Here is a 10,723-nt window from a genome sequence, read left to right as displayed (position 1 = left end):
ACTTGAGCCACAGCACCACTTCCGGCTTTTTTCTTTTTCTTATGTGGTGCTGAGGAATCGAACCCAGGGCCTCAGGCATGCAAGGCAAGCGCTCTACCACTGAGCCATCTTCCCAGCCCAGTATTTCATGTTTTAAGACTACTAAAGGTAATAAATACCCAAGACAAAACATCAATCCTTATATAAATATATTTGCAATCAGGGAAGGGAGGCAAGAATTACATCCAGAGAGCTCCACTGATGTCTAATTGATCGATTTATTGATTGATTGACACACTGTGACACTATTCATCTTAACTTTGGTTAATTTAACAAGTCTATCTTACAAACTGAAGCAGCACAACCCAAAATAATGGGTTGAGAAATTACATTGAAGAGAAATGTGGCATATACATGCTTTGCAGTATTCAGTAGTATGATATCACAATATTACAGACAGGGAATAAAAGCATACTAATGTCATGACTATAAAAAATGCTCACAAGATCTGCAGAAAAGTATGATCAAAGCAGATGCACCCATCTTTATCTGGAAAGTTACCAACTGAGCACATAAATAGTTTTTTTCTGTTACAATGGAAAATTTCAAAGAGGTTCACACTCTTTAAAACTCAATTTACTCAGAACCAGTTAGGAGAGGAGAGGTGTTTGCAGAGTGGGAGGAAAGCAATGCTTAATGGTAAAGCTACAACAGACTTCCAGCATATCAGTCACACTCCACATAGTTTGAGATTAATTCCCAGAGTTCTTTGCACACTTATTCATCGTTTTGCTCTTCGAAAGGAAGTTTTTTTCATTCCTGTGCCAACTCCATTGCGAAAAGACCTTTTCATTGACATCTTCTCCAAAATTGGCTTTAGAAAAGCTAGTCCCTCACTCCCATCCAGCCTGTCTGGGCAGCTGTTCAGCAGGATGAAGGAAGAATCGTACTTTCCAGACACCTGGCAATTCAGATGAGGGAAGAAGGAGAGAATGCAGCTTCAGGGTTAAAAGTTTATTTCAGCAGGAACAATTTTCAAAAGCTTACGGCAATAAACCCAATATATCTTAATCTTAAGGCAGAAACTTAGTCAAATCATAACATATATTTTACCTAGATACAAAAAAATATTATTTGAAGGGATACCCATTTGTCTAATTTTTATACTTTTTATGTAATTGCTGCTATTCAGTATTTCTATCACGCACGGTACCTAGTAATCTTGCTGCTGTTATTTTGTAAGGAATATTTCAAGTGGCACTAATTAGTCCTGGGAATAGTTTTAAATTTTCACTTGAAAACCACCCAGGAGGATGAAACTCCAGGGTTTGGGAGGTTCTACTGAGCCTCCTACCAGCTGTCCCGAGGTGCTGCAGAGGGGGCCCATTTCTTGAGCTCTGGGATCTTCACCTTGGGGTGGGGGGCCCTGTCCTCATTGTGGGCTGAGGTCTGGATGGCGCATGGGAGCATTGGGGTGCTGACGGTAGAGGAGAGTGATGTGAACCCTGAGTGCTCACGCTGCGCTTCCAGCCCCATGCCTAGGGATGGAGAAGTCAGCTCGAGAGCAAAGGTCAGACACAGTTACAGCCACAGAGACCAGGGACAGGCGGACCTGGCCTTCCGCTGGGAATTGTGAATGCTTGTCATGCTTTCTCTCCTGCCTGGTTTCAGAATTGAGAAACACACCAACAAGGGACAAATACAAATCACATCACTAGCAAAAGCTGTGATCACCAGTGGTCTTAGAGCCCCATGCATCACATGCTTCATTTTATTTGGTTCCACAGTAAAGCTAGACTACTATTTCCTCTCTTTTATACTGGGAAGCCATCTGACTAGTGGATAAAGTTATTTGAACTGATACTTTCTGACTCCAAGCCCAGGTTTCTCAGTTGTACCAAAAGTGTAAATTCTGAATTAGTTTATGAAAGAAATCTACTGTAAAGCAAAAACAGAAACAAAAGCCAATCCACGTTGCACCAGGTAACTTGAGGAGATGGGTGGGGTTGGGAGGGGAGACACCAATTAAAATTCATAAACTGATGATAAGTAGAATTGAAACCTCTTTATACAATCTATAAATATCCATTTTTCTGTCTTGGTGTGGGAAGTCAGGTTTGGCCTCGGGATCCTATAGATGGAGGTTGAGGCTAGGTAGGGTCCAGAAGGTTCTCTGTGGCTTTCCTTGCCTTGGCTGGTGACCTGCTGAGCTCTGCAGGTCCCATAGGAAGCATCCTACTGATCTCTGGGGAAATGATGAGCTTTCTGTGTATTTTTTCCTTTTGGATCTGGGAATAGTCAAAGACAGTTTCATAATATTGGTTATGGGGAAAACAATTTTACAAGTACCACTGTGTGTCTTTCCCTAAGGAATAAAGCAGGGGAAAGACAGCTATGTTAAGTAAACAAGAAATAGAAAAGCGACAGATGCAAAGATTAGCCAGAGGACCAATTATATAACTGGAGATAGTTATTTGGATACAGGATTGATGATAAGTAAATGATAGTTAATTGCCATCTATTTTAAATTACCACCAGCTCAGCCTAGGTATCAACTACAGAAAGGGAAACGATTCGGAGATTTCCAGAAATACTCAAGATTTGCCACCTTCACCTAACAGGAGGACACGTTCTAGTTCTGAGGTCCCTGAACCCTCCCTGAAAATATTGCAATACCCTTTGCCCGTTGGAAGGCATTTTGTGCTGGGAGGAATGTTATACACGTTAACAGAATAATATACATGTGGCCTGCTGCTGAGCTTTATGAAGCTCCAAACAAAATCATAAAATCCCATAAGTCCCAGATACATCATCATCCCCCCCTCAACAATCAAATTGGCATGCACACTAGCACCAGATGATGGGGTAGTAATGACAGCAAAATTGTCACTTGCAAAACCACAAATGTGGAAGATGCAGTCCAAGGTGAAATATTTCATTCGCAGGCAAGGAGGTCTTGTAAGTACGTTAGAAGAAAGAACATTCTTAATTTTAAAAAGCTACAGACAAGTGCCTCTTGTTCAATAGAAATGTCATGAGAAAACCTTTGGGGGAAAGAATAGAAAGTAATTAGGAAGACACTTGAGAAAATAGGCCAATTTATGGATTGTGACTCATCAACTTGATCAATGTGGTGTCTTATCAAATCAATGACTAAATTAGAGTTGAATGCTCATAGGAGTAGAGCAAGAAAAAGACAGCTATCTTAAATAAACAAGAAATAGAAAAATGGCATATGCAAAGATTGGTGAAAGGACCAATTGTATAAATAACGAGATCGTTACGTTTAGATGCAGATTTATCATTTAGAGTTTGTGTGATAGCTCTTTATCCTAAACTTAGTGTCATAAACTTCGTGGATCTCAGTCATTACAATGGAAAATATTAACATTAGGTGCAGAAAAGTTAAGTTCACAATGTCATCAACAACCACAGATAAACCTTCTTAAAATATTGGAAGAACTGAAATATCAACTGAAATAATATTAGACATTCCAAAGAAAATCTTTCATTTTCAGAATTTCCTGAACAGCTCAGGAAATACAATTAGGAGCTCCATGAAAGCCCTTAATAAATACATGAATTAATATTTTATGTACTCTTTCACTGGAATTTAAATTGTTGTCTGTATTCTTCATCTGGGAAATGTCTCTATTTTTTTGCAAAATTAAGAAATTCATGGCTTCAAAAAATAACTTTTGTTTTTGTATAATTTGGATGGCTAAATGTTCACTGTGACTATGAGCCCATGCATGCAGAGTAAACAAAATGTCATGGCAAAAAATTAAACATTTTAACTTTGAAATGAATGTTTCTCTATGCAAGAGATAACTCGAAGACAATTTCCAACAACTTTTATATTGGCCAGCATTTCTTCTGTCCTAACAATGCCTCTTTTGACTAATTTCAGGAATCTGTTTATACTTTTTTTTTTCTTGAAAGCTCTGGAAACAAAGAAAATTACTTTTCTGTCACATATTCTTTGAGTTTATTTTGGATCCAAATACTCTACAATTTCACTCATCTATTCAAACAGAAAAAAAAAAAAAACAGAGGCAAAAAAGAGAAAAGCCTTACCTTTGAAGACAGAGCTGGATAACACCAAAACACATGCATGGTGGACAGAGACAGAACCAAGATCAGATTGAATTTCAATGGGCTGCAGAGTAGGAAGGACAGAAAAGGCTGGATTTAGTTTCTCATAGGCAGTATCAATAAACAACATATAGAAATTCAAATTTTCTCCAGGCAGAGGAATGCAATGCTTTACCTGATCATTTTGGACTTCCTAAAATCCGTCCAGAGACAACGAATGGGTGGTCTTATTGTTGAGTTCCTCAAACTTACTGTCAGCTCCTCCTTGGAAGGCCCTTTTATAACAGAAAGTTCAGAAGTAAAAATGTCACCATGTCCCATCTTATGTGACTAGTTGGTCTGCCTGTGGCCTTTTGTTCTTGTGAAGTAGGAAAAGGACAATAATGTACACGCGTTGTCATTGAGCTCCTTGTGACTGACTTCATTAAAGGTTACCATGAAGAATGCCCTTCAAAAGTCTGTCCTCTGTGCTGTGTTCATCGGGACGTGGAGGGCCGGAGGTCTCAAGAGGAACGGAAGGTCTTGTTTTGTCTTAAGAGCTTAAACTTGAAAGAAGGCTGGCATATTTCCTTGAATGTCTCTGGCATCTTGTTTCACAGACTGGTACCAAAGAAATCACTATAGGACTTGGCAAGCAATGTTTGTGCATTAACTTCTCAACTGTGGTTTTCTACAGCACTTCCTTTTGAACTACTGTGAAGGGTTCCACTAGTTCTTCAGATCAAGGGACACACTGTTTCTGTTCTGGGGCCCTCTTCAAGACCCAGACCCAGAGTTCTGTAAGCACCTGCTGGTCTGACCTTTTCTCCCTAGGGTACCTGGTTCCCCGAAGGCCTGGACTGTCCTTGCGTGTCAGTGGGCATTGGTGGAAGCCCATTGATTTGGGAAAGCTCAGTAGGAACAGATGCTGCTGAGGTTGAGGTTCAGAATGTAGGAAACACCAAGGGAGATGCTTTCTGCTTGGATGGCCCGTGCTTCTGAGATGGTGCCAACATTTCTTTAATACAGAGCAACAGAGGAAAGCGCTTGCCTCCTTCAGATCAGCATATTTTGGAGGACAAAGCAGCCCTGCGTCTGGCACACTTTCTGCCTGCTTGTCAGTATTGTGTTTCTTTCTTTGGGAAACTTCCACTCTGCATGGTCCTCATGTGACTGTCGACCATGGAGTTCCGGTGCGACTCTCGGGAGAAGCAGAGAGCTGGACTCTTGAGAGAAACGAGATCATGGGGCCAGAGCCAGGCTTAGGGCAGGGGATATAGCACTATTGTTTTGGGGGCCATCTCATGGCCAGCCGGTGGCAAAGGGCTGGCAGAGCACAGAGGGGATGAATGTCCATGTTCTCTGTCAGTTTCTTCTCAATCCTAGCTAAAATAAATACATGAAAACCAAAGGAGCAGGGGTGGGGTGAGGGGTCACAGCCGCAGAATTCTGCTAAGTGCTGAGCACTTGAATAGGTAGTGCTGAGAAGGGCTTGCTGACAGTCCTTCACAGGCTCAAGTCTGCCTGGAACCAGCCACTCACTGCTTTCTGCGGGACCTGAAGGAGGTCTCATCAAGGAGGACTAGAGAGAAATCTGTTTAAGGGTAATTTGCATACCACGTGCCCTCCTCACTGACTTGCAAGAAGGCTAGATTCTCTGGGACAAGATACAGAGAAGGTCTCTTGACAGAACGGATGGGTTAGGCATGGTGGAATGCACAGGCACTTCTAAAAACAAAGACTGGGAAAATACTAGACTCAGAGCAGAGGCCAGGGGTCTCTTCTGTGATACGGCATCCAACACACTTCTAGGCTTTAACCTCAAGGAAAGCAACTGGAAAAGCCCTTCATTAACTGTCCTCCCTAAGAGGAAACCTTGGAAATCTAAAGACATGAAGGTTCCAGGACAAAAACACTCCAGCCAACTGCAATGCTGGAGGCCTCCAGTCACAGATCCAATAGCACACAAACCCCCACGGGCCTGCTGCTGCCTACTCAGAGATCAACAGACCCACCAGGCACAGCACAGTGAGTGAGCCAGAACCCAACATGAACAGTACAGCAAGAGAGAATGAAAAAGAGAAAAGAAAAAATGTTCTTTGAAGGACAAGAAGTTCTATCTATAAAACAAAAAAAAAAGAAGCTGTGTGAGAGGAAAAAATAGACCTAAACAAGCTAATGGAAATTAAAACTAAAGAAAACTCCATAGAAGGAACGAGAGACATGGTGAATTCCTCTAGACCTTATAGGAAAAAAGACAAATTAAAAAAAGTAAGGAGAATGAAAGAATAAGACTAGTCCAAGAGACCCAACACAGAATGAAAGAATAAGACTAGTCCAAGAGACCCAACATAAAACCAATAGAAATTCTGAGAGAGAAGAATGGGGAGACACAAGAGCATCGGTGAAAACAATTCAAGAACATTTATCATAAGAGTAAAAAAATCCATCCCTTGGAATAGGAGAAACCCTGGGTCTCCTCGGCTCAGGCCGAAATTTTCTGAATAGAGACCCGGAAACACAACAAATCAAAGAAAGGTTGGACAAATGGGATTGTATAAGGTTGCAGAGCTTCTGCAGGGCAAATGACATAGCTAGCAAGATCAATAGAAAGCCCACGGATTGGGAGAAGATCTTTACTAGCCATACAACGGACAAGGGTCTCATATCTAAAATATACTTGGAACTCAAAAAATTAAACCACCCAACAACAAATCCTCAAAGAAACAACTGCCCAATAAGTAAGTGGGCGAAAGACCTAAAGAGAAGCTTCTCTGAAGAAGAAAGAAGGATGGCCAATAGACACATGAAGAAATGTTCAACATCCCTAGCCATAACAGAAATGCAAATCAAAACAACATTGAGATATCACCTCACTCCAGTTAGAACAGCAAAAATCAAGAACTCTAACAACAACAGATGCTGGAGGGGATGTGGACAGAAAGGAACCTTACTTCATTGTTGGTGGGAATGTAAACTTGTTCAACCACTTTGGAAAGCAGTATGGAGGTTCCTCAAAAGACTCCATATAGAGCTCCCCAATGACCCAGCAATCCCACTTTTGGGCATTTACCCAAATGACCACAAACAAGGCCACACTAAAGCTACCAGCACAACTATGTTTATTGCAGCATTATTTGCCATAGCTAAGATATGGAACCAACCCAGATGCCCCTCAGTAGATGAATGGATCAAGAAGATGTGGCATATATACACAATGGAATTCTATGCCTCCATCAGAAAGAATGACATTGCCCCATTTGTTAGGAAATGGAAAGGCTTGGAAAAAATTATATTAAGTGAAGTAAGCCAGGCCCAAAGAAACATAGGTCCCATGGTTTCCCTTATTTGCAATATCTAGTATAGGTATGAGTCAAGCGGAAAAAGTCAGAGAATGTGATGTTAGGAAAACGAACCCTCAAATATGTATTTTAATGTTTTTGTTTCATTCATGCACGTGTTTCTAACGCATTTATAATATTATTTCTTTGTTGCTTTGTATGTCCCTCCCCCACAGTGTAACCCCCGCTTTCACTATATTTGATGGTAGTATAACATGTGGAGGAGACGGGGACAAACAAGTCGTTTAAGGATTCAGGTGGACCTGTTGCAACAATGAGAAGTACAAAATGTCATGTCAAAACCAGCTTTACAATGTCGGTGGGGGGGAGGGAGGGGGGGTATGATTGGGTGGGGGGGAGGGGGGAGGCTGGGAAGGGAGGTGAAGGGTAAACAAAGGAGGAGGCTGCAATGCTTGGTAAGAAATGTATGCATTTTCCTGCCCATGCAATTGTAACCCCTCTGTACAGTATGTTCTCAATTAAAATAAAATAAAATAAAATAAAATAAAAAAATCCATCCCTGCACAATGGATAAAATCCAACTTATACCAATAGACATCATAAAATGTCAGCAAACTGGATTTTACCAGTGTCCATATCAGACTTATCTCAAAAGTAACATTGACAACCTAGTCTATACTGGAACAATGCTTTCAAAATTTGAGAGGAGAAAATGTAGCCAATCCAGAATATTATTCCTACCAAATCATAAATAACCCGAATTACTTTCTTAATATGAAATGATAATACAGATTTTCAGATACATAAGAGTACAAAATTATACTTCCTGTAAGACTTTTCTCAGAAAGCTACTTCAGGATGTGCCTTTCCTTTATAGGCTTATTGTACATGAACCTGTAACAAGGAAAGTTCGAGATGCATCCAAGAGATGAAGATGGGAGACAAAAGAAGGGAACTCCCGGGATGACAGCCAGGGGAGCTCTCCATTGAGCTCACAGGGACGGTTGTCACCTGGGCAACAGGGAAAGGGAGGGACATGTGCCCTCCAATGAAAAAGAGGGACATGTATGCACTGCAGTTCCAGGCCTATTTGAACCTGTGAAAGGTCGATCAGCAAGCACTCTTCAGATCTACCTACTCAAGTGCTCAGGATTTAGCAAATCGGGGTATTTCTATTAGCAGCCTCTTGGAATGACTTCTGTGAGATGAAAGGAGCCAAAGAATGCCTGAATGTCTTGAGAGGAGAAACAGACAACTGGGGAATTAGGGCTCAGTTAGTCATGAATCCATACAAAACTAAGCAACGGGAAAAGAGGGACATATATTCACTCTAGTGAAATAACAGTTACCTATGAAGAAAAAGTAATAAAAGTTAACTACTTGAGTTAGCCAGGGGAGCATTTACGTAGTGATAGCAATCATGTAAATACCAAATACTCTTCTAACCCAAAAGCAATTTAAGTGTATTTGAAGATGGGGCTAGGGATGAGTGTATTTCTGTGGTGAAAAAACTGCCCAGCTTCTATGGTAGGAATACAAGACACAGGGGCTGGGAAGGTGGCACAGTGGTAGAGCATTTGCCTTGCATGCATGAGGCCCTGGGTTCAATTCCTCAGCACCACATAAAGCAAAAAGAAAAAAAGCCAGAAGTGGCACTGTGGCTCAAGTGGTAGAGCGTTAGTCTTGAGCTGAAGAGCTGAGGAACAGCGCTGAGGCCCAGAGTTCAGACTCCACGACCGGATTAAAAAAAAAAAAAAGGAATACAAGACACAATGTAGAAAATGAACAATCAAAATGCACTGTTGTTATTTAGAGATAAATACAAAGATAATCAGCTTTAAAAGGTTAAAAGTGATGGCTCTGGGGGAGGAAATTGAACAGGGAACAGAAACTACTGTTTTTGTGAAGTACTTCTCAGAATGATTTGATTCTTTAAATAGACTAAGTATAGTGTTAGCTGTGGTAAAAGTAATTCTTGGAAAAAAATGTAGGTGAGCATGAAGATATCAGGGGTCATCTCTACCATTGCATTGAGAAAATGCATGTGATAAAAAGGCTCAAACAAGAAATGAGAACCTGGGGATCTGATAGGGCCCTGGGAAGGGGAGGAGATGAAGGGGAAAGAGGAGGAGGAAAAGGAAGAGGAGGAAGAGGAGGAAAAAGAAGAAAGAAGAAGAGGAAGAGAAAGAGGAATAAAGACAGGGTAGATAGGGATGAAGAGAGAAAGAAAGACAAACACTGGGTTGGACAGAGGGAGAAAGACAGCTGTGGACAGAGAGGGAGAGGATTCGAGAAAGAAGTAGGGAGACTGGAAAAGAGATATGGCTGTAGTCCTGGAACTCACATCTCCCTCTTTATCCTCACGACCTTGAGAACAATTACCTACCTTTTGCCTCTGACCTTGATGGTATTATTTGCATTCTTATCCACATATTATCTTACATGGTTTTGAAATTTTTCTTCCCCTTTCAGATGTTTGCCTTATCCCACAGACTTGCTCTTCTTTCAACTTCTTATACTTCGGATGATATTTCTGGTTCTATCGGTGATTCCCCATTTATATGTTTAAGTAATTTGGTATGGATAATCCTTGGTTCAATCTGGCAAAATATGAAAACATCATTGCTTGAAATCTGTGAAGTAGATAGATTCCCAAGGAAATCTGGGGTCACCTTGCTCTCCAGGAGGCCCTTGGAATGACCAAGTCTCACCTAACTGCTCTGACTCATGTACAGAACCACTGAGACCAGAAGAACTCCCTTATTGACCCACAGGTACTAATGACTGTATTCGGAAGAGAGAAAGTAAAGCTGTCAGCAGATTCTCAAAGATTCCCTTAAGAACCATGACCTTCCACCCTCCAAAGAGAATAGCGCTGACCTACACCAGACCTGTACCTCGCCAGGTCCTCACCACCAACAGAGAGCGCTTAACCCATGGTGCCTCTTCCTCTCGGCCATCTGCCTGCATGGCTCTCATTTGTTCACCCATTGAGCCAGTAAGTAAATGGAGTATAGAGACTTGCAGCAAGAAAACTCAATAGGAGAGTTCTGCCACCTATTTGGTCTGGTGGGTTTGATCCTTTTCACCTATCTGTCTGGATTTGATCCTTGTTCAGACATATTTGTGCCCTCCAGGCTGCTATCCCCACAGATGGAGAGTAGATCTCCACTCTTCAGCGTTGGGATTCACCATGTAACTTGTCTTGGCTGGTGGATCTTTGATGTCATACCACCACAAGCCCCTGCTCCTGGCATGCCTGCCCGCCAGTGCCCTGGGAAAAATGTGGCCCGGAGGTGCTAGGGCTCCAGACCAACAGGTAGCAGCACTTTCCGGCTCAACAGAGACTGACCACTGGCCTGCAGAAT

General features: G+C 41.6%; 1 protein-coding gene across 1 annotated transcript; it reads right to left on the bottom strand.

Moving 5' to 3' along the window:
• Positions 1 to 760: 760 nt before the first annotated feature.
• On the bottom strand, positions 761 to 4,937 carry Nps (neuropeptide S). Its single transcript, XM_042701361.1, has 3 exons — positions 4,893 to 4,937; positions 4,057 to 4,164; positions 761 to 940 (listed from the first exon to the last, which is right to left on the bottom strand). The coding sequence occupies exons 1-3, from the start codon at positions 4,935 to 4,937 to the stop codon at positions 761 to 763; spliced, it is 333 nt and encodes a 110-aa protein (XP_042557295.1).
• Positions 4,938 to 10,723: the final 5,786 nt, after the last annotated feature.

This window comes from Dipodomys spectabilis, unplaced genomic scaffold, assembly GCF_019054845.1.
Source record: "Dipodomys spectabilis isolate Male_0828 unplaced genomic scaffold, ASM1905484v1 ptg000289l, whole genome shotgun sequence".
Taxonomy (NCBI): Eukaryota; Metazoa; Chordata; class Mammalia; order Rodentia; family Heteromyidae; genus Dipodomys; species Dipodomys spectabilis.
This window is presented reverse-complemented; position numbering and strand designations above follow the sequence as displayed.

Excerpts from the sequence above, each read along its gene's own strand:
- Nps (XM_042701361.1), bottom strand. The coding sequence starts at position 4,937 with ATGCCCACTGACACGCAAGGACAGTCCAGGCCTTCGGGGAACCAG. Across the intron at positions 4,165-4,892 it reads CCAGGCCTTCGGGGAACCAG|CCTTTTCTGTCCTTCCTACT; the intron begins GTACCCTAGGGA and ends AACTAAATCCAG. Across the intron at positions 941-4,056 it reads ATCCAGCTCTGTCTTCAAAG|GTGTCTGGAAAGTACGATTC; the intron begins GTAAGGCTTTTC and ends CTGAATTGCCAG.